The sequence below is a fragment of the Mytilus edulis genome, chromosome 9 (genome assembly GCF_963676685.1).
Source record: "Mytilus edulis chromosome 9, xbMytEdul2.2, whole genome shotgun sequence".
Taxonomy (NCBI): Eukaryota; Metazoa; Mollusca; class Bivalvia; order Mytilida; family Mytilidae; genus Mytilus; species Mytilus edulis.
The window spans coordinates 32,858,989-32,883,742 of record NC_092352.1 but is presented as its reverse complement, the minus strand read 5'-3'; the positions used below and the strand labels follow the sequence as shown (position 1 = coordinate 32,883,742).

At 30.9% G+C, this 24,754-nt stretch overlaps 2 protein-coding genes across 2 annotated transcripts; both read left to right on the top strand.

Moving 5' to 3' along the window:
• The first annotated feature begins 2 nt into the window (after positions 1 to 2).
• Positions 3 to 15,698, top strand: LOC139488151 (vacuolar fusion protein CCZ1 homolog). The gene is made up of 12 exons (XM_071273568.1): positions 3 to 388; positions 957 to 1,054; positions 4,376 to 4,466; positions 5,160 to 5,282; positions 6,070 to 6,159; positions 7,316 to 7,491; positions 9,714 to 9,854; positions 10,438 to 10,583; positions 11,205 to 11,319; positions 13,281 to 13,430; positions 14,152 to 14,279; positions 15,549 to 15,698. Exons 1-12 carry the CDS (start codon positions 152 to 154, stop codon positions 15,602 to 15,604), a joined length of 1,551 nt encoding a protein of 516 aa, XP_071129669.1. The 5' UTR covers positions 3 to 151; the 3' UTR covers positions 15,605 to 15,698.
• A 5,974-nt stretch (positions 15,699 to 21,672) lies between these two features.
• Positions 21,673 to 22,957, top strand: LOC139488150 (testis-specific serine/threonine-protein kinase 3-like). The gene has a single exon (XM_071273567.1). The coding sequence runs from the start codon at positions 21,800 to 21,802 to the stop codon at positions 22,670 to 22,672; it is 873 nt and encodes a 290-aa protein (XP_071129668.1). The 5' UTR covers positions 21,673 to 21,799; the 3' UTR covers positions 22,673 to 22,957.
• Positions 22,958 to 24,754: the final 1,797 nt, after the last annotated feature.

Sequence of the window (24,754 nt, the reverse complement as noted above, 5' to 3'; positions counted from 1 at the left end):
ATAGACTAGAAAAGGACTTCCTGTTAAATCGAAAGTAGAGTTGTGAAGTAGGAGTAAACTTTGAAGTCTGCTAGGCTAGAAAATGACTTTCATCAGAGGCATTAATGATTTTGACAATTGTATTTTCTGGATCACAAACCTGCATTAATTAATGCATGAATATTTTAACGAGAAACAAGAAATTTCCACTTCATGTTGTTGCAACAGTGATAAGTTGTCAAACATTTTTACTAAGCATAGTCAAAGGCCAACTAGTAGAAAATCAAGCGACCAAGAAATAAAACATAACAGCACACCAAATCATAACAAAAGCATGGCTGTTAAAGGAGGAATAAGCCTGATTAATTTCTTTGTATTCAATTCAGAATATGGACCAAGAGAGGGTGATGTAAGTTTATACAAAGTACAAGGTATTGTGCCTTGGTTATTTAAGAATATACACTCTTTTGATAATTCATATTCTTAGCTGAGACTCCATATAAAAAACAAAAATGAAATGTGCAGAATATATGTACCAATATTGAGAATAAGACCTGGGCATATAAAATAGAAGATGTGGTATGATTGTCAATGAGACAACTGCAGTCCACAGGAGACCAAATGACACAGACATTAACAACTCACCCTTCACCCTAATTCAAGTCACCCTAGTATCTGTTCACCCTTATTCTATTTCATTTTGATGTCTTGGTATACATAATTTATATAATTTGAATACACTATGTTAATGTAAGTTGCATAAAAAACTATAAACTTAAAAATTTCGCATTTACATGTAGAGTGTGTCCTACTTATTTGACTTTCTCAGTTTATCAACACTAAAAGTTAAAATTTTCCATGTTTTATTTTAAAACCATGGCAATGATTTCTTAGATAAAAAAAAATGATATGTCAAGAATTGCCACTCAAACATTGTCAAACAGAACTTTTTGATAATGCTAAAATGTTTATTTCAGGAAGAGAAAAAGATCATGTATTACTATCCAAAGAATGACCATATAGATACTAAGATAAAACAAATTGGACTGTGTGAAGCTATCTGCAAGTTTACTGAGTAAGTACATTTTGAATTGTTATTTTTTTTTAAATATCTGAAGCAATTACACATGTAGGCTTGCATTTTTGCATGTCTCTTCTGCTTAAAAAAATTATGATTAGGTTAAATATTGAAGAATGATGATCAGACATACATGTTTGATTACCATACAACTTTTGACCCTTATCCAATACCTTGAACAAACTTTTTCTAGAATTTCCAATAGGTTGAAGAAGTTTTCTATTGATTTTGATTTTGGTATCACTAGGTCAAAGGGTAAGTGATAGAATGAAATTTGGACAAATTCTGGTTTCCTACCATATGTCCAAACTTCATTAATTTATTTAAAAATGACCTTTTCAAAGAATAAGACCTCTAGATTACAAGGTTCAGATCAAGGTCATGGTCACAACACCTACAAATAGACTGCCAATTTTGGCAAAGGTTTGATAACTGGGCAATACATTTCAATCCATGAATCAGATGTTTACTATTTTTCATTGGATTTTGGGGTGAAAAAGATCCATGTTGATTTTAGGGTCACTTGACCAAGATAAAGATCACAGCAGTGATTAAAAGACTGAAATTTAGGTGCATTTTAAGTGTTTGCCATTGATATAGTCCTCTAAACCCTACATCTAATCTTGACCAAAGTTAGTCTTGTAATTTCCACTAAGAAGGAAACAAATCTGGGAAAAGGTTTGTTTCCTAACAAAATCTTTTGACCTATAAATCAGATCCTTACCAAAGCATGTATCAAAATATGATGCAATCAAAATATGATTTAATATGGCAAACTGAGCTTAATAATGATTTCAGAGGCAATAAACTATATGGTAACAAGCTCAGAACTTATAGACTTTTTAAAAGCAGATTTTGCTTAGAAAATTACCTTTTGCAGGAAAATTTTAGATATAGACATTATTTAACAAAATTCCATATCAGTGCTCACGATTTAGAGATTGAGAGAGGAAGGTACAAAAATATGACAGTGTCAGAACGTATCTGTAAATTGTGCGGTACTGAGGTTGAGGATGAAATTCATTTTCTTCTTCAGTGCCACAAACTTTCAAATATTCGTTTCAACTTTTTAAATGAAATAAAACAACGGTTTAAAAATTTTAGTGGTTTAGATATTAAATCACAATTTATTTGGCTAATGTCCTCTGAAGATACTTTCATACTCCAGAAACTCGGAGAATTATTGGAAAATTTATCCTCATATAGGAAAGTTTCCTTAAATGATATATAGATATAGAAATGCCCAGTGACCCTCCTTATATTATTAAACACTGTGCTTGTTGTATTCTTGTACTTGTCTTAATAAATATTTTTTGGTTTGGTTGTTTTTTTGGGTTTTTTTATAACATTGTGTCTTAATCATATAGAATCACTTGTAATCATTCGTATGTAATTAATGTTGATTGTTCTGCTCCTTGTGGGCGCTTTGATTAGCAATAAAATATATTTGAAATTTGTATTTTTTGCTTCCTCAACAAAGAAGACAGCATTTGAATTTGAGGTCAACATGTTAATACATATACTATAAGGACTTCAAAATTGTGTTAACAAATTAAATAAATTTACAGTTGATTATAAAATGACAGTTAACACAAAAAAGACCAAGGTTCTTGTATTTAACAAATCAGGAAGACTTAAAAATATTAAAATTTCATCAGGAAACCAGACTTTAGAATGTGTACAGAACTACACATACTTAGGTATAAATTTTTCATCATCTGGGAGTTTCCAAATAGCAAAGAAAGAACTTTATAACAAAGGAATGAAAGCATATTTCAAATTAAGGAAGACCTTTTCAGTGGAAATCCCAAAACCTAGTACTTCATTACACATCTATTACCATATAATCCGACCAATCTTGTTGTATGGATCTGAAATTTGGGGTTATATACCACATAAGAAACAAATACATTTGGATAACTTTATATCAAAAGAAACTGATTATCTTGTACTAGAGAAAATTCATACTAAGCTTTGTAAATTTTCACTTGGAGTTAATATAAAAACATCAAATATGGCAGGTTCACTCCCTACACTGTATTATGTAATAATGAATATGGTAAAATATTGGATCCATCTTATGAAAGATATTGAACCTTCAAATAGTATTCTAAGGGAAGCCATAAATCTATCTCATTCTATGGACAAACATAACCAGGAATCTTGGATAGGAAAATATTTAAATTTCTAGACTTAGAATATCTATTTGTTAACCAGTCAAACTTTAAACAAAACCATATAAAAAGTAAAAACATCTTTAACTATTAAATTTAAAGAAAGCTGGTTAGCTAGTTTAGAAAGCAATTTTGGGAAGTGTACTAATTTATAATCTGGCAATAAATTAAGAACTTACAGAAAATTTGAAAATATTTTTATGTTTGAACCATATTTAAAAATGAATTCAAAAAAAGACAGGCAAATAATCACAAGATTTAGAACTAGCTGTCATGATCTTGAAATCGAAAGAGGGAGGTATACTGGAATTAAAGCTGAAGACAGAAAGTGTAAGCTATGTTAGAATGCAGTTGAAGACGAACTACATTTTCTTTTAAAATGTCCTGTTCTAAAAGATACTCGATCTCAACATCTATCTAATTTAAATTCTAAATTCAAAAAATTTTCAAGATTATCTGATGAAATGAAATTTGTCTGGATTCTTTCATCTGAAGATTTGTTTGTTACTTCAAACTTATCTGATTTATTGCACTCCCTTTTTGAAGAACGAAAGAAAATTATAGATAATATTGTTGTTTGAAAAAAAATTAGAAGAAAAATATATATAGATATATATATATTGGAAATAAAATTGATCAGGAGTTGTCTCCCATAGATCTAGAACTATAAAAAAATTATGTAATTTCTCCAGGTCACAGTGGCACCCATAACAACTATGTTTTGGCAATAACTTGGTTTATATCAGGTTAATTAGTGTAAATGTGTATTCATGTGTTCTTTTGTTTAAATGTACTTTAATCATTCTAATCATTTTCTGTGCTTTATTTTGTAATTCATTTGATTGTATAGCTCAAATTTTGGGCACCATGATTGGTTAATAAAATTATCTATCTATCTATCTATATTTAACTTTGTTAAAAAGAAAAATCTTAAATGAATGGGAAAATTCTAGGGTAGTGGCTGTCCTACAAAAAATTGTCAAAAGACACAGTCTATACAATTGAATTAATAGTTGGAAAAGGCTGATTTGTCATAGGAGAGTGTAACATTTCATACACAATAATTGAAATAAATGTACATGCAAACAAAAATCTATCTAATATATCTTATATTGAATAAAATGTATTATTTATATATTTGTAGAACATTTTCTGATAAACCATGTCAAAGTTTACATACACAAAAGACAAGACAGACATATTTAGAACCAGAGAAAGATTTCTGGATAATCATGGTAAAATAAAGAAATGTACTATATTTAAGAAATATCAATGAATATTTTTTTCTGCATATAACTCATTTCTTTCTTTATTCTGTTTAGAAAAATGATAAATTAATTCTTGTGATTTTTTGCAAAATCAACCTAGTACTGTAGTTTCATTATTGTGCAATATCAACCTAGTACTGTAGTTTCATTATTGTGCAATATCAACCTAGTACTGTAGTTTCATTATTGTGCAATATCAACCTAGTACTGTAGTTTCATTATTATTTGTTGGATACCAATTTTCATTGATTTAGTTGGTACAGGTGAGTCAGGAAATGAAATGTTATTTATGTACGCATGCAAAACTAAGAAATTGAATATCAACCAACATGCAAGTTTTCCTTAGGGACGACATCAAAAGTTCTATGTAGGATTAAAAACTTAAATCATATAGTTTTTTCACTGACCCCCCTACTCCCCCCCCCCTCTTTTAACTTAATTTGGGTATAAAATCAATGTCAATTAAACAAAACTTGCAGCAATTTTGACCCCTCCACCCCCAAACTATTTGAATTAAGTTTTTTATCCTTCATTGATTTTTTTATGTCGTCCCTTAATTGTTGAAAATTGGTACCCACAAACATTTATTATTTAATCCACAGTATGTAATAACTTAGTGTACCATATTAGATATATATTAATCCTGTGATTTTATTGCAGACAGTAAGTGTACCCTTTACAGAGAAGACAAAGGACGGACAGCCTATAGTTGAATACAGGGAAGAAGATGTACAAGATTGTGTTTATGAAGCTTTACTTAAACAAGCTTACAGAATGTTTCATGTATGTATTAGTTTCAAAGTTAATCATGATTTAAACAAGTTTTGTTGTTCTTCAATAAATCTTAGTCTAATTGTCTCTTACAGCTATAAAAGGCCTGGAAATAACAAATGTAAAACAATTCAAATGATAAAAACCCTGATTTATGTGCAAAACAATGAAGAAAAAACAAATATCATTATATGATGTACATCAAGAAACAATGAACACCAAACACTGAATTACAGGCTCATGGCATGGGACAGGCACATACAGAAAATGGCCAGGTAAAACCAGTTTGTTGGTGCCCCACCATTCCTCAAACCTGAGACAGTGGTGTAACAGTACAACATGAGAATAAACTATAAAAATAATTTGACAAGGGCTTAACTTATTAGATAGATACAAAGCAGACTAATATATGACAAAAACACATGCAGAATGTGGTAGGGTATTTATTGCTTTAATTTGTCATTGAGACTGAAATGATAAATTATGCAGCAATAAAATTTCAAATTCTGACTGTTTGGACTAGCCAAAGCCAAAAATTATGAGTCCTAGGACTCTCCTTCAAAAACCCCTTAGTGAGAACACTTATATAGTATAGCATACAGGAAATTAGTGACTATATTCTGGCAAAAAATATTTATGTGGGATATTGACCTTATTAATATGGATTCTAGGGAAATAACTAGTTATAAAGTTTATTTGATTGAAAATGAATAGATTCCTTTGTCCTTGAAAATTGCAGATAAAACCTTGCTTATAAAGATAAATGCCCAATATATTTATATCCATGTTATTATTTCAGCTTTTTAATGGAACATTTACACACATTTTATCCAAAAACAGCAATGATGTACAATGCCTTAAACAGAGATTAGAACATTTCTACAGTAGGGTAAGTAATGCAGTCATGATAAATGATATTTTTTTCTCCATGTTTGCACTTGTAATGCATTGCATCTATGGAAATTCCCCAGTGAAATGAAATATAAGGGTTAGAAACATCTTTTTCAAAGAACTTTCTAAAATAAATCATTTTATTATTATACAACTGCAAAAAAAATTTTGGGATCGTATAATGTTTTGATGTCGTCGTCTGCGTCGTCAGAAGACAAATTGGTTTCCAGACAATAACTTTAGTTTAAGTGAATAGATCTTTATAAAATTTTTTCAGAAGGTTCAATACCACAAAAGGAAGGTTGGGATTGATTTTGGGGATGATGGTCCCAACCGTTTAGGAATTAAGGGCCCAAAAGGGGCCTAAAACAAGCATTTTTTCTAGTTTCAAGACAATAACTTATGTGTAATTGTATGGATCTCTCTAAAATTGTACCACAATGTTCCATATAACAAAGGGGAGGCTGGGATTAAGTTTTGGATTAATTGCCCAAAATATGTAAGAATTAGGGGCCAAAAAAGGGCCAAAAAGAAGCATGTTTCTAGTTTCCAACCAATAATTTGTGTTTAAGTGTATGGATCTCTATGAAATTGTACTACAAGGTTTCATACTACAGAGGAAAGGATGGGATTGAGTTTTAGGGTTATTGCTTAAAGGGGGGTTCAATAAGTTGGGGGGTGGTTACAATTTTTTTAAGGGATTCCTTTTTTTTTTTTCAAATTTCAAATTTTGAAAAGTTTCAAGAAATCTTCAATTGCACAGTATTGTGCAATAGATTTGTTAGATCTTTGACCACATTTATTTCATGACAAAAACCTTTATTATGTCAAAAATTTTGAATTTGCCTTTGAGTTCGTATATTTGTTACTGTGGAATCATTTACTTTTGTGGGTATCAGTTTTTGTGGATTGAGGAAAACTTGAGTATTTGTGGATTTTTCATTTTGTGGTTTAGTTATCTCAGACTCTGTATAAAATTTATAATTCATTGAAGATTTGAATTCAAGGTTCAACTGTACCCACAAAACACACGATAATTGGTATCCAGCAAATAATAATAATCCACAGTATACCCTTTTTCCTCAATCCACGAAATTGGTATCTATGAAAATAAATGAATCCACAGAAGTATTTGTACCTCCTCTTTGTTTCAGTATCTACAAACATTAAAACCTCAGTTCTGTGATATATTAGATATATTCTGTGGAATCCATTTCATGCCATTGGACAAGAACACATTCCTCAGAGTCCAGTGTTTCATCAACCTGTTAGAAGCCAAGTTCTCAGCTGTTAAATACACAGCTTTTCTATACAACGATCAGTTAGTCTGGTAAGAGCCAAGTTCTCAGCTGTTAAATACACAGCTTTTCTATACAATGATCAGTTAGTCTGGTAAGAGCCAAGTTCTCAGCTGCTAAATACACAGCTTTTCTATACAACGATCAGTTAGTCTGGTAAGTTAAATATACAGCTTTTCTATACAATGATCAGTTAGTCTGGTAAGAGCCAAGTTCTCAGCTGCTAAATACACAGCTTTTCTATACAACGATCAGTTAGTCTGGTAAGTTAAATATACAGCTTTTCTATACAATGATCAGTTCGTCTGGTAAGTTAAATATACAGCTTTTCTATACAATGATTAGTTAGTCTGGTAAGTTAAATATACAGCTTTTCTATACAACGATTAGTTAGTCTGGTAAGATAAATATACAGCTTTTCTATACAATGATCAGTTAGTCTGTTAAGTTAAATATACAGCTTTTCTATACAACGATTAGTTAGTCTGGTAAGTTAAATATACAGCTTTTCTATACAACGATTAGTTAGTCTGGTAAGTTAAATATACAGTTTTTCTATACAATGATTAGTTAGTCTGGTAAGTTAAATATATAGCTTTTCTATACAACGATTAGTTAGTCTGGTAAGTTAAATATTCAGCTTTTCTATACAACGATTAGTTAGTCTGGTAAGTTAAATATACAGCTTTTCTTTACAATGATCAGTTAATCTGGTAAGTTAAATATATAGCTTTTCTATACAACGATTAGTTAGTCTGGTAAGTTAAATATACAGCTTTTCTATACAATGATCAGTTAGTCTGGTAAGTTAAATATACAGCTTTTCTATACAATGATCAGTTAGTCTGGTAAGTTAAATATACAGCTTTTCTATACAACGATTAGTTAGTCTGTTAAGTTAAATATACAGCTTTTCTATACAACGATTAGTTAGTCTGGTAAGTTAAATATACAGCTTTTCTATACAACGATTAGTTAGTCTGGTAAGTTAAATATACAGTTTTTCTATACAATGATCAGTTAGTCTGGTAAGTTAAATATATAGCTTTTCTATACAACGATTAGTTAGTCTGGTAAGTTAAATATACAGCTTTTCTATACAAGGATTAGTTAGTCTGGTAAGTTAAATATACAGCTTTTCTATACAATGATCAGTTAGTCTGGTAAGTTAAATATACAGCTTTTCTATACAACGATTAGTTAGTCTGTTAAGTTAAATATACAGCTTTTCTATACAACGATTAGTTAGTCTGGTAAGTTAAATATACAGCTTTTCTATACAACGATTAGTTAGTCTGGTAAGTTAAATATACAGCTTTTCTATACAACGATCAGTTAGTCTGGTAAGTTAAATATACAGCTTTTCTATACAACGATTAGTTAGTCTGTTAAGTTAAATATACAGCTTTTCTATACAACGATTAGTTAGTCTGGTAAGTTAAATATACAGCTTTTCTATACAACGATTAGTTAGTCTGGTAAGTTAAATATACAGCTTTTCTATACAACGATCAGTTAGTCTGGTAAGTTAAATATATAGCTTTTCTATACAACGATTAGTTAGTCTGGTAAGTTAAATATACAGCTTTTCTATACAACGATCAGTTAGTATGGTAAGTTAAATATACAGCTTTTCTATACAACGATCAGTTAGTCTGGTAAGAACAACATATGAAAGAAATGTCATTTCATTTAAAATAAATGGGTTTAAAAATCAATGCAAACAATCAGACCAAATTCAGAAAAAAAATCTGTTATAAAGATTATCATTTTAACAAATGGATAATGAACCAGGTTATACTGCTTGCTTTGACTCCCAGTCCTTTCCGTTCCAATTAACACAATTTTTAAATCAATGTCCGGAGTGGACATGTCTGAGTATTCAAACTTCCCAGTTCTAATATTTCATTGCTACATCCTCTTTTACAGCACATATGACCATATTGTATTCAATGAATAAAAAAATTAAAAAGTATTTTTTTGGTCTATCCACTAGATAGAGCACAGTGCATGCATATTCTATAAACAATGCCAATAAAAAACATATCATTACAGATGCATTCTCCAATGACCATGTGACAATGACCTCCATTTTGGCAGCCACAATCAAACTCTGTAATATAAGAATGACTCAAATGTTAAATATGGATAATGTTACCTATCATAAAACTCTCCAAATCATCTATTGAATCACAGGGTCAACCTATTAGTTTGATGTTTATTGCTCAAAATAATCGTAATTGTTGCATTGCAGGAGTGGGTTAGAGCAAGAAGATATGAGGATCATGTACAAATATCTAACTACAAGTCTGTTTCCAACTCATTTAGAGCAAGAACTCTTAGGTAGTACAACAACTTCACCAGCCAGAGTTCAAGGAAGTGTTCATTATGGCAAGTAAGTAAAATAACACACAGTAAATTGCTAATAGGAATATGTAATTAGATTCCAGTTTATAAGACAATTTTAAAGTGATGTTTTTAGGTTTGCTCAAGACTGCAGTTTGTAAAACAAAGTATATGAAACATTTGGTAGTATTGAAAGGTTAAACTTAAAAAAATGTACATTGACAGTGACTGACTGAATTTTCATTATAAAAAGTAACTGTCTAATAGAATATTTACAGTTTTCAGAGTTGATTGTTATTATGAAAGAACATATTTTTGAATTAACTCAAAAGCTTGATATTTTGTTTGCATGTTATGGAATTATTAAGACTGTGTTCTTGTGAAACAATACTAATATTAAGACATGAACAGTTACTTGTTTTTTGCAAGAAAGGATATATTTATGGTGTAAAAAGTAAAGTCAACCAAACAGGATAGACTTTTATGGTGAAGTCAGAGTTGTTTTAAAAAGCCCTCAGTGTTTGTTCCATTGTAATTTTTTTTTTATATCCACATAACATTAAAACAACAGTATGTATTTGAAATAATAGGGTGTATTTATTTGATTGCTTTTTTTTTATTAAAATTTCCAGGTTTATAACAGGTCCACCAGATATAAAAGATGACCAAAATATTGGTAAAATACCTCGAGTATACCTAAATACCTCAGAGGAGAATGAAGAATGTTATTTACTGGTTTACAGAGCACACAATGCTAGTGTTTGTATGTTAATTAATGGTAAGTTTGTGTACTCATTAAAATATTTTGAAACATTTGTTAATTAATAAATAAATTGTAAGCATTATGTTTATTTGAATAATAAGATGTGGTATGATTGCCAATGAAACAACTCTCCACAACAGACCAAAATGACACAGAAATTAACAACTATAAGTCACTGTACAACCTTCAACAATAAGCAAAGCCCATACCGCATAGATAGCTATAAAAGACCCCGAAATGACAATGTAAAACAATTCAAACCAGAAAACTAACAGCCTAAATTATGTACAAAAAATGAACGATAAACAATTATGTAATACACAAACAACCACTGAATTACAGGCTCCTAACTTGGGACAGGCACATACATACATATTGTGGCGGGGTTAAACATGTTAGCGGGATCCCAACCCTCCTCTAACCTGGGACAGTGGTGTAACAGTACAACATAAGACTGAAATAAAAATCAGTAGTAAAAAGGCTTAACTCATCAGATGGATAAAAATACAAATACTACAAATACATGTGGAGAGTTTAGTTACTAAATCATCCAAATAACACAAATATGATGAAGTTAGTTTCAGAAGTGTTGTCATTAACGTTTAACTTTTATATTGTATATTTTTATTTTATCAGTTGCAACAGCATTGAATTTCGACCTCTGTCAGAAGTTGGATGTTTTCTTGGGACCACAGTTAACAAACTTGGCATCAGACATTGGTGAACAATACTCTAAGCGACTATCTGTCAGGTATAGTTTTCTTGTTTACAAGTGAAAGTGAAACAACAGAAAATTCATGATTTTTTTAATTTGAATGATGGAAGAAGTGAGATATATTTTAGGAATTGCTGGATGATAAATGTGTATGCATCATGTAAAATGTCTGTAAATGAGAAAACATATTGGACTAAGATGGGCTATTATTTTTATTGGAGTCCATTATTATTGATGCAAAAAAGAAAAATGTGTGTTTAAGAATACACCCTGCAGTTTTATTCATTGATTCAGTAACAAAAGGACACACATTTTTATTGATTCCGATTGACACACAGATTTGGGTACAATGAAATATTGGCTGTCTTGTAAGTGCTTTCACTCCTACATTTAAAAATTTTATGAAATTTTATCAAAGGTTTTTATATCAACAATGGCTTTGAAAAGTTTTAGAATCATTTTTTAAGGGAATCATGACGTTGGAAAAGTAAGTTTTTATCAGCATTGTGTAAGCATCAACCGGTTTTCAAAAACTAGGCAGATTAGGTATTTTAAGGAAGTTATGTCCCTTAGAAATGTAAACTATATGGAAATATTCATGTAAGTTATCTAATGCCTACATTTCTTGTCAAAATAAAAATTTCAATTTAAAAAAGGTTTATATTGATAATGTCTAGGACAAATTTAAAAGTGAGCACCATTCAATTATTTTTAAGTGAGTTATGTCCCTTAGAAATGAAAATTTTGGAAAGTTTTAATATAGATGCTTTAAAATCAACATTTCTAGTGGGAATTTAATGGAATTCATATCAAAGGTAAACTTATTTGCAATAGCAGGAATATTAGAAGGATGGTATCTTTTGTTTTGTGTATTAATTGCAATCTTTGAAACATATTTTCGAATGATATCATATGTAAGTGTCTAAAGATTCAACTTAAGACTTAGCTTGTAGTTGAGGCTCACATTTTCTTTACCCCTGGTAAAGAAACTGTTTTTGTACAAACTGTCAAGTTCATTCAAATTTTGATTTTTGACTGTCAAGAAAAATTCCCATGTGTATTAAACTTACATTTAAATTATTAAATATTTTGAAGACCTTTAATAAACCAAATAGATTTCCAAAATTAATAATAGTCCTTTCTAGTGGGTAATTACCTTAAGTGTTTGTTTTAAAAACAAGATTAGGATTAATGAGACTTAATGTGTTTTAAATGGAACGACCTCTAAATTAATAGCTTGTCTATTATCTAATATCATGGTACACTCCTTTGATCTGTTTGTTTTGTGTATTCTAGTTATTAATATTAAAAGAAACAAAATGCTTTTTAAAGGTAGTTGCTTCCTTGATTGCTGTGAAGTAGTCGCAGATTGGGTTTAAAAGGTCATTCTACCAAACTGGTCAAACTAGATTCTACTGCTCAAATACACTGCTGCAATGTTAAATATCTTATTTTTTTCTAGTCTGAAAATAATGAACTTAAAGGCACCCATTATGTCAAGGTTAAGTTTTCTGTATCCATGTTTGTATCAGAAGTCAGCACGCTAACTTTTATGCAGTCAATTTACTCTGGTATTCCCAATCAAACTTCATCTTTTCACCTCATTTTCTGCTAAATTTGCAATGTTTTCCATTGTTGTTTGTTTACTCATCCTTGCAATCAGAATCAAATCTTTGATGAACTAGTAACAACATGTTTTTATACATACTCATTACATTTTTTCAAAAGAGAAAAAAAAAAATAACATTGAATGTATTTGTTTTTCATTTATTGATTTGTACATAAACCAGGACATTAGTTTTCTTGTTTCCTTGTTTTACATTTTATCATGTTTTTATATTTACAAGGTACATGATTTACTCAATATTGAAGTCTGTTCTGACCTATAGCTGCTCACATCTACGAAATTTTGTCTCTGGTGGATAGTTATCTCATCTTCAATCATGCCACATTTTCTAATTTTAACATATAAACACATGACCTTTTTTGTTTTTCAGTAGTGACCCACCTTACAGATATATATATTTCAACCATATGAACCTAGCTCAGAAAACAACAGTTCATACAGACAATAAAAAAGTTCCAGGTGTCAATATTCCTCAAGATACATTACGTCTCATTAGTGACATTAGTTCTGATATGTCCAGGTATGTAATCCATTTATAGATACCTAAGTTAACTAACGACAATGAAATAAAACTTATCTGTAGAAATTTTAATTATACATTTTTTCTTCTTCTGATGTTTGGGTGAGAATGAGAAAGGAAATTAAAATGCATTCTATTCAATCTTGAAGATATTGTAGACCAAATAGTTTTCACAAAATATAAGTTGGTTCGCAGTATTTAATCAAATATATCTTAGAAAGTTTAAATTCATATCCACTTGCTATAGTTGAATTTTCAAAAAACAATTAGATCAACAATTAAAGTATCTGTAAAAACAAAAAGCAAAGTACAACTGTTAAATTTGTCAACATTACCATGTGGTTTACCCAAGCCAACCACCAATAGGAGATAATAAAAAAGTGAAGCGTTCTTACATAAGAAATACAAGTCAAGTGTTTTTAAAAAACAATGAAAGGATTATTTTTTTTAAATTCCGATTACTTTAGAATAACACTGTATTTCGATAAGCGTTGCTTCTTGTTTATGAGATAAACATAGTTTATGGTTCATGTGGGAGTTCCAGTAGTCTATTTGTCTATAAATATTTTATGTTCGTTTAATTGAAACGAATTAGAACATAACATTGTATTTCTCAATTAGAAATTGACAGAAATAAACAGTAAATACATTATGCTGTTTACTCATTAATTAACCCTCTACTAGGAGTTTTGAATTTACAAAACTGTTTTTACCTTTTCAGAAATGGAGAAGATGGTGAGACTATTGTAAAGACGGCCTCAGATAACTGGGTTGTTGGTAAACGGTCAGATCAAAGAGAATTCTATGTTGTAATTAACCAGAAAAATGCTAACTTAATAGAAATTAATGGTAAGTTTTACAGCTATTCTTTTCATCTGACATCAGGTGTATACTTAAACAAATATTCTAATATGACGTGCTTCTTTCGCTTTGTAAACAACACCGTGATAAAATTCTCTATATATCTATACTTAGCGCAGACTCCAAGATGTACACAAATGGCTGTTTAAATATGCCTCCCACGTAAATCCACATGTATCGTAACCTATGTGTAAACGGTTGTGGATTTCGCTGTGTTAACAATTACAATTGAATAAAACCCTACAGAACATTTATTCTGATTCTGATGCATAACAAAAAGAATTTACACATTAGAGAACGGAAAAATGGACAAAAACAAAACAAATCAAAATTCCGCGAAATTCCAGTAATGATTTTTTGCGCATTAACGTCATTTCAAAACATGACGTCATACGAATGAAAACGTCAAAGCTGAAGGTTTTTCTATAGCGTTTACCTTCTAAACCCGCATACAATTGCATTAAAATAAAGTATTGAGGTAGGTGTTGCTTGTTATCTGTTCTATTGCATTATTCGCACATTAACTGATTTCAGCCAGTCAACATGGCGGCTCCTTGGTTACAACATGTCAACAGTGAATTTGACGGTAGCTTACGATAAAAAATGTAAATTTAAAATTGCAAATGTTGGGTTTACTGTGAAGTAAAAAAAGTAATCACATTTTTTTCTAGCGGTTAGTTAAGAAATCATTAATGGTTTATTAGATTTGTTTTACATTTATCGAACAGTGGGTAAAATAGAACAGCCACACATACGGTATACCCATCATCGCTTCATTTTTTTAATGATCGTATTTGTCCTATTAGAATCGAAATAATTCATGGAAGCCATAGATTTGTTGTAAATTTACACATGGCCTGGGCCGTGATATTCGTTAATTTTATCCCTCGCTAACGCTCAGGATAAAATTCGAATATCACGGCCCAGGCCATGTGAAAATTTCCAACAAATCTATGGCTTCCATGAATTATTTCTTAAATATATCAATGAAGATTATATAACATTACTGGCTACAAAATTATAAATAAAAAAAACGTTGTAAGTGAATGTATCAAAATATTATTAAACATTGTCAAAATATGAGAACATCTTTTTAAAGATTTGAAATTCCCTTATGAAACAAAATTGACTGAATAAGTAATATTAATAGTTTAAATGGTAATATAAAAAAAGTAACTAAGGGTTTTTCCTGTGGCAATATTTTATTAAAGGACAAGATTAGAACAGTTATGAAGTAATAAATATAATATTTTTCAGAGGAAGTAAAGAGACTATGTGCGAGTCATTTTAACAGTATTTTCTTCCTGGACTAATAATATGAGTGAATGGTAATGAATTATGACAAACTAATTTATTCAAATTGTATGTGATGTGAGTTATGAATGTGCAATAAATAACAATACAATATTATTGTGTGATATTTGAAATAACATCTCAAGGCAGTATATGTGTATCTATTGGTAAAGATATGAGAAAATTAATTGTTACAGAGGAATATACTTCACAAGGTCTCATAAACTAATGTTATCAAACTAATACCAAATGTAAATTTTTATTTCCTGAATAGTTGTGAATGAATACAATATTACACTGCATACAACACATGTTCATGGAATAACTATCACCAGGTATGCTCATTTCACTCTATTAACTTCCAACCTCTGCATACCACCTCCAGACTATTATTGCAGGTTGGCAAATGCCAAGAAGGACACTACTGCATGAAAGCTGAAACTAACAGCATATTCCCAGTTGAAACCTTTTTGTACATTTGAAAAAAAGCTCTTGACTTTATGTGCTGGGTGGTGTTATTGGCTTATGCTATTTTGTTTAGGATGTCTATAGTTACAACCATGTTTGTCAGCTTTGTCCCACAGGCGTATGACTGATAAGAAATATTAAGATAAAGACTTTTAGGTTTCTTCACTACCTCAAACTATTGTTTCATTCATAAAAGTCACACATGTTTTGAGGAGACTTTTAAGGAGTGAAGAAGTAAATCTCTCCAAAGGTAGATTATAGATATGTTTTTCAAGACTCATACAATATAGCTTATCATTGTGCATGAAAATTGATAGCAATAAAACAGCTAGCCAACCTGTCAAATACCACTGGCCCGCATGAAATTGCATATAGAAATATCTAGTTGTGGTATAATAACCAAAAGAAAACTATTCACCAAAAGACCAAAGGACATTAAAGGTAAAACAATTCACCTCATTGTACTACCTTGATCAATGAGTAAAACCCATACAAAATAGTCAGCTATAAAAGGCCCTAAATAGCAAAATCTGAATACTTTAAAATAGAAAACTAACAGCCATACTATGATAGTATACTCTCTTCATAAAAATTGTGTCTGTAGGAAAAAAGTTGATCATAATGACTGACAATAAATGTGGTCCTGCCAAAAGGATTCATTGCTTCTTGGAGTGGTGGATTGCCACTTTAAAGTATTGGTTAAATCAAACTTTGTGATCTGTATGAAACAAAATTCCTTGCTTATCGTTCTCCAAGAAGATGATGACACTATTTCCCATCTTATAGATGTGTAATTCAAAATGTTTCCTAGCTTATAGGTTTTTATTTAATTTTGTAATCACATTTGTTCTCGTTATACAACATCTTGGCTTACTTAATCTGGTTTTTTTTCTGAAGAGTTTTATTATACAGATATAGCCTTTGTATGAGGTCGATACCAGGATATATTGACATGAAAGAAGTATATTTCTTTGTGTCGATATATCCTGTATTGACCTCATTCAAAGGCTATATTTGTTATATTATTAATTTACGACCATATTTGTATCAAAATCGTCAATTGATTTTGTTGGAATTTTATAGATATCATACTGTCTCCTCGACAATAACAAAATATTAGTTGTTATTTCAATTGCTTTTTTTTGTTTGTTTGTTTGTCATCTTATGTATTTGAAGATTTTTTTCGTCAAACAATCGATCACAGATATCATTTGTTTTAAAACCTTTAAGATTGTTTAACAATATTGTGAAATTCATTACATGACGTCACAAAGTATATCGGTTTTAAGATTTTCTAAAAATAACCATGCAATATGCTTTTTGCTGTGCAATATGCTTTTTGCTATCCGCCGTTTTCTCTCCACCTTTGAAAATTTAGTTTAACGAATCAAATTTGTTAAAATATACGAATTAATAATATTGTGTAGTTATCAGTTATCCCATTTTTAACTTAGGAAGCCTGAGGTGATTTTATCTCTCTAGCAACAATGTTGCTCAAGGCACTACAACAGCATTAGTTTTTGCCATTATTCCTTTTTATTTAGACAGCCACATATTTGGCAAGCTAAAAATCTTTGGTATCAGTCACTTTTAAATTAATTTGACCTTATTTTGCTCACCTGATCTGAAAGCCGTGTGAAGTATTGTCATAACTTGGCATCCAATGTTGTTGTCTGCAAAAAAATTCATGTTTTTATCTTCTTCTCTGTAACCACTTGACCAGATGTATAGAACTTGACAGGAATGATGAGGTCCTGTACAAATGATACTCATTTGGCAACATTTAATACACATGGTATGCCCATTTACAAAATCATGCATCATTGTTATATTGTTTTTGTGTTGTTGCTGTGTTATTTCGTTGTTTTGTTTGTTGCTGCTATGCTTTTTTGTTAGTTTTTGTTGTGTTGTTTAATTGTTTTTGTTACCATGTTTTATATCAAGATGAGAGGATGTGGTATGAATACCAATGAGACAACCATCCATCAGAGTTGTTGTATCTTTGATTTGTTGCTGTTTTTTTTATCTTTATTCAGTAACTTTCCTTTATCTTTGTTTTGTTGTTTTGTTGCTGTGTTGTATATTTATTGCTGTTTTGTATCTTTATTCAGTAACTGTGCTTTATTTTTGTTTTGTTGCTGTTTTGTATCTTTATTCAGTTACTGTACTTTATCTTTGTTTTGTTGCTGTGTTGTATGTTTTGTTGCTGTTTTGTATCTTTATTCAGTGTCTGTACTTTATCTTTGTTTTGTTGCTGTTGCTGTGTTATATCGTTATTCAGTTTTGTATCTTTGTTCAGTTACTGTTCTTTATCTTTGTTTTGTTGTTGTGTTGTATGTTTTGTTGCTGTTTTGTATCTTTATTCAGTAACTGTGCTTTATCTTTGTTTTGTTTTGTTGCTGTTTTGTATCTTTATTTAGTTACTGTACTTTATCTTTGTTTTGTTTTGTTGCTGTTTTGTATCTTTATTTAGTTACTGTACTTTATCTTTGTTTTGTTGCTGTGTTGTATGTTTTGTTGATGTTTTGTGTCTTTATTCATTTACTGTGCTTTATCTCTATTTTGTTGCTGTCATGTATCTTCATTCAGTTAGAGTGTTTTATCTTTATTTTGTTGTTGTGTTTTGTGTTTTGTATCTTTATTTAGTTACTTTGCTTTATCTTTGTTTTGTTGCTGCGATATATGTTTTGTTGCTGTTTTGTATCTGTATTCTGTTACTGTGTTTTATCTCTGTTTGAATTCTTGGGGTTCTTTGATATGCTGACTCTAACCATGTATTTTGATTTTGGATATTGGACCATAAAAGGTAAATGTCCAATTTAGAAGTTTTTAAGTTTCAGTTCTGAGACCACGTTCATTCTGTGTCAGAAATCTATGTTGTGTCAACTATTTAATCACAATCCAAATTCAGAGCTGTATCAAGCTTGAATGTTGTGTCCATACTTGCCCCAATTGTTCAGGGTTCGACTTATGCGGTCGTATTAAGCTGCGCCCTGCGGAGCACCTGATTTATGGTTGCTGTTATGTATTTATTATTTGTGGCATGATTGTGTCTGGTTTTTTTGTTGTGTCTTTCTTTTCATTTTTAGCTCACCTGGCCCAAAGGGCCAAGTGAGCTTTTCTCATCACTTGGCGTCCGTCGTCGTCGTCCGTTGTCGTCGTTAACTTTTACAAAAATCTTCTTCTCTGAAACTACTGGGCCAAATTTAACCAAACTTTGCCACAATCATCATTCGGGTATTTAGTTTAAAAAATGGGTTCGATGACCCGCCCAACCAACCAAGATGGCCGCCATGGCTAAAAATAGAAATAGAATTTAGGTGTAAAATGTAGATTTTGGGTTATATCTCTGAAACCAAAGCATTTGGAGAAAATCTGACATGGATAAAATTGTTTATCAGGTCAAAATCTATCTGCCCTGAAATTTTCAGATGAATCGGACAACTGTTGTTGGGTTCCTGTCCCAGAATTGGTAATTTTAAGGAAATTTTGCCGTTTTTGGTTATTATCTTGAATACTATTATAGATAGAGATTAACAGTAAACAGCAATAATGTTCAGCAAAGTAAGATCTACAAGAAAGTCAACATGACTAAAATGGTCAGTTGACACCTTAAGGAGTGATTGCCCTTCATAGTCAATTTTTAACAATTTTTCTTAAATTATGTAATCTTTTACAAAAATCCCCTCCTCTGAAACTACTAAAACAAATTTAACCAAACTTGTCCACAATCATCATTAGGGTATATAGTTTTAAAATGTGTTCGATGACCTTGCCTGCAAACGAAGATGGCCGACATGGCTAAAAATAGTACATTAAGTGAAATGCAGTTTTTGGCTAAAATTTCAGAAACCAAAGCATTCAAAGCAAATCTGTCGAGATAAATTTGTTCGTTAGGTCAAAGTCTAACTGCCCTGAGATTTTCAGACCAATCAGGCAACCTGTTGTTGGGTTGCTGCCCCTGAATTGGTAATTTTCAGAAAATTTTGCAGCTTTTGGTTATTATCTTGAATATAATTACAGATATAGATAAACTGTAAACAGCAATTATGTACAGCAAAGTAAGACCTACAAATAAGTCAACATGATCAAAGTGGTCAATTAACCTCTTAAGGAGTTATTGCCCTTTATAGGCAATTTTTATCAATTTTCAAAAATTTTATAAATTTTGTAAATTTTTATTCGTTTATGATATGCACATGGACCAAGATGAGCGACACGTGCTCTTTAGAGCCTCTAGTTCAGATTTGTCTTATTTTTCCGTTATTTTTATACGTTGTTAGTATTTTATTTATTTGCTATGATAGCGTGTTGTTACATTGCTTTTTTATTGTGCAATTTCGTCGATTTATAGATTGCTTTTCTTTTCTTTGAATTGTTGATGTTATATTCTTTGTTCCGTCGATGTCTTCGTTAAAAAATATATGCTTTGTTGGTGTGTTGTTTTCTCTCTATTCGTTTGTCATTTCTTTGAAATGTTTTTTTTTTTTGTAATTGTTGTTTTATTGTTTGTGTTTACACGTTCAGGATGTTAGATGGAAACATTTTATAACTATCTAAATCTTTGCTATTTAATCGTGGATGCATTTTTAGCTATTCTGTGTATGATTGTTGCCTTTCACAAGGCTCAAAGTGTTTGATTTGATGAAATCCAAAGATGAATTTGAGAAAAATTCGGAATACAAAATAGAAAAAAAAACAAAAAAGTTTACGACCGAATTTTCTACTCCAAATGCAGGCATTAGTATCGTTATATAAAGTTCAACACATAAACATGTAATAGTTCAACTTTTTTGTCAAAAGATGTGTCTTATTGTTAATTCGTATTCCCGAAATTGTATCAAGTTCTACTGAGTTTAAAATTGTGACAAAATAGAATACTGGTATGCATGTCAGATGATTAACACTCAGATGTGTTGTCTGTTTTCGTCCTCATTGTACTAGATATTCATTTCTGAGGATTTATTTGAAACTCTGTAGATTAATTGATTTATTGAGTGTTGGTTGCCTAACGTCCAGTGAATTTTTCATGAATGCTCAGGACTAGAAACTCCGTAGAACAAATACACAATATGTAAAACAGACATTGGATGTATGTGACCTTTTATGTTTTATATTTTCTATTTCCTGTCATGAATAAATATAAGAAAGAAAACAATCCTCTCGTGCAGTACCACATGTCGTGATTTTCATTTATTTCTAGGAAGAAAATTTTACTACCTTCATCAATTATTTAAATCAATATAACTCCTAAGAGTTTTAATTACTTCAATTAATGTGGACTTTCAAACTAATTACCATCAATAAATGAATGTATAGAACATTGATCTGTTACATCATATCTAATATGAAAACACATTTTAAAATTGACAGAATTTCCATTTGATGCGAATTTTGCTATTGTTCTATTTTTCTTTTCTCTTGACCACATGGAGTTCTATGACTACGTCGGAATATGTACAATACAATAACTTGACAATAAATTAAACATTTCGATCCCTTAATTCTGAAATTTTGTTTTATTATACGGTATTGTCTGTATGGATAGTCTCAAGGACGATCGAAGTACAAAAACTTCTTAGCAACGTTATTCGGAATGCAAAAGTCGCTATAATAAATAGACCATTATGACGTTACATCAGAGGCATAGTTGCAGAAATATGAAGGAACGTCTTGCTTTTCGTTGAACATGATTTCAATCATAGAATGAAAATGGTCACTTGAGAGGAACTTATGGGATAAAGAAAATGTCAGTAAGGGATTCTGCCACTCCCCGTGAATTCCTAAGATTGGCAGATACCTTGGTTGACAAAGGATATCGTCTTGGACCGAAAATCGGAGAAGGAACATATGCAAAAGTTCGTGTTTGTGAAAGAAGTACAGATGGTAAAATAATGGCGGTAAAGATTGTAAACTTAAAGATAGCATCTCCAGATTACTTAAACAAGTTCTTGCCGAGAGAACTCAGCGTAATGCAGAGGATGAATCATAAGAATATAATAAAAACGCATGAAGTTATTCGAAACGACGATTTACTGTTTATGGTGACTGATTATGCTGAACGCGGGGATCTTTTATGTCATATCCGAGATCATGGCCCGATTCCTGACGACGATGCAAAAAGAATGTTCACACAAATAATTGAGGCAGTGCTATATTTACACGGTGAAATGAATATTGCTCACCGAGATCTCAAGTGTGAAAACATTCTGATAATGAGAGACAGATATGTTGTTCTCAGTGACTTTGGATTTGCCAGACCTTTGGATCAAAGTGATCCGCTAAAAGGAAAAGACCTCAGTAAGACATTTTGTGGAAGTCCTTCGTACTGTTCTCCCGAAGTTTTGCGTGGGGTTCCATATGATCCAAAAATGAATGATATTTGGAGTCTTGGTGTTCTTTTGTATGTAATGGTTACCTCAGCTATGCCTTTTGATGATAGTAACGTGAGAAAGATGGTTAATAAACAAGTTTGTGGAGAAATAAAATTTCCTCCACGAGTGGAAAGCAGAATTCATCCTGATTGTAAACGACTTATTTCACAGATGATAGAACCTCATGCATGTAAAAGACCGACTGTGGATTGTATTTTGAAGTCAGAGTGGATTTTATCCAAATGAAAATAGATTACGACTATTTATCCAGTTTCAATTACCAGTTTCATGGTTTATTCATTAAAGTATTTAAATCATTTCGCATATTGAAAATATAATTTCGATTTTGAATAACTGATTTAACTTTAGACGGAAGCTTGAAATTTATAATTGCGCATTAAATATGCACACAACAGTTGTTTTTGTCCGTATAATTGATATTCAAATGTTACTGTAAAATCATAATACCCTTTTTGTAAGGTTACAATGTATATTAAATGAAATATTGGAAAATATGAAAGGTCTTGACAATCAGTGTTTTGGTTTATCATTCAGTGTTCGACATACTCATTTGTGTTTGGTGTAATTGGAGTAGCGGAAAAGAGACATGGCGATCTAACATCCCGTCGTCGTTTGCGGTGTCATACACCATAAAGTTGGGAATCACAACTTGTGAAACTTTATATTAAAAGACTTTTAAAAAAAAATACGCTGGTGTAAAATAAATTAGGTAAAATTGGTTCTACTACCTCTTTCCCATCATAGTAACACCCAACTTTTATGTTTTGCAAATGTTCATATTTACAATTTGTGATGAGAATGATTAATTCAATGTTAGTCCTAGTTATATCTAATACAAAATGTATGCTATTAAATTCTATTCATTTATCTTTTCCAGAAGCAATTTAATAAATACTTTTCATTAATTAATATTAATTAATGCAATTCATATATCGTTTATAAATAAATAGGAAAAATAAGCCGGATTGCCAATGCACGAACTATTCACCAAAGTTCAAATAAAATGGATGTTGCAATTAAAGACAGCCGTACGACCTTCAGCAATGAGAAAAACCAATACTGTAAAGTCGGCTATATAAGGCCCTGACTAAAAAAAATGAAACAATTCAATCGAGAAATTTAATTGCCTAATTCATAACAAAATAATTTACGAAAATTAATATGATGGACGTGAACCAACTACAACCACTGTTCTAAAGGGCCATGACTTTGGATATATATATAGATACATAAATAATGTGGCGTGTTTAAGCATGTTTGTGAGCGCTCACACTCTCCTCTAATACGGGACAGTGGTGTAACAACACAACATAAGAAAAAGGACTGACGAAAGTTCCTATGACAAGGAGCATACTGAGACCGATGTGCTCCGGCAGTGAAAAGGTAGATTTCTGGGAAATTAGGACTATTAATTTATGAATGACTCTGAAAAGCTTCTTTCTGTAGGTCAGGAATATCTTGCGAATATTCTGATAAAAATACAGCAAAACATATAAAAAAATCCACGAAAGGCTTTTAATGCATTTTCCCTGTTAACGGTTGAACGTAGTACAATATACAACTGAATTCACATAGTTTATATCATTTTTTCGTCATTATCACTAGAAGAGTAACTAAACTATTGTCTAGTAATCCAACTGTCGCATTTCATATGGTACAAGAAGTCGACAGTATATAACGTTATCCGTCTCATAAATGGCAACAATTAAAGTGCAATGAAGCCGAATATCAGTACACTTGAGAACGTCAACCCCTTGCCATGGTTGAACACATGGCTAATGCCACAACAATTTAAACACTTCCTAGGCACAGTGGTAGCTTACGGTGCAAATGGTTGTCCTTTATTTATGCTTTATTGGTATATTCAAAGATTTTTTTTTTCAATTTAATTTGATGTTTACAAATACCAATATTATGATGTTATCAAAATATTGTTGAATAACAATTTATGTACTTGTGATTTCTAACCATAATCTGTTTTAATCCTACGTCTATATGATTAACATGGATCACTCCCGTTATGTGTAACATGTCTCTGTAATCAAAACATGACTTGTAGACCATTAATTCACAGCATGGTGTACTATTCCATAAAAGGAAACCGTAACGTTAATCTGCAGATAAAAGGAAGGAACCACGGTAGAAAAAAAAATAAAATCGAAACTGCCAAAAACCCTTTGACACCTACTTTAAAGTATTGAAATTTCGCTTCAATGACCTGAATTAATCTCATATTTTCACATATACTCTTAAAATAGTATGCATGTATATATTATCCCTCATTAAATCTGTGTAAATCTGCTTCAA

Excerpts from the sequence above, each read along its gene's own strand:
- LOC139488151 (XM_071273568.1), top strand. The coding sequence starts at position 152 with ATGCATGAATATTTTAACGAGAAACAAGAAATTTCCACTTCATGTTGT. Across the intron at positions 389-956 it reads ATGGACCAAGAGAGGGTGAT|GAAGAGAAAAAGATCATGTA; the intron begins GTAAGTTTATAC and ends TGTTTATTTCAG. Across the intron at positions 9,855-10,437 it reads GGAAGTGTTCATTATGGCAA|GTTTATAACAGGTCCACCAG; the intron begins GTAAGTAAAATA and ends TAAAATTTCCAG.
- LOC139488150 (XM_071273567.1), top strand. The coding sequence starts at position 21,800 with ATGTCAGTAAGGGATTCTGCCACTCCCCGTGAATTCCTAAGATTGGCA.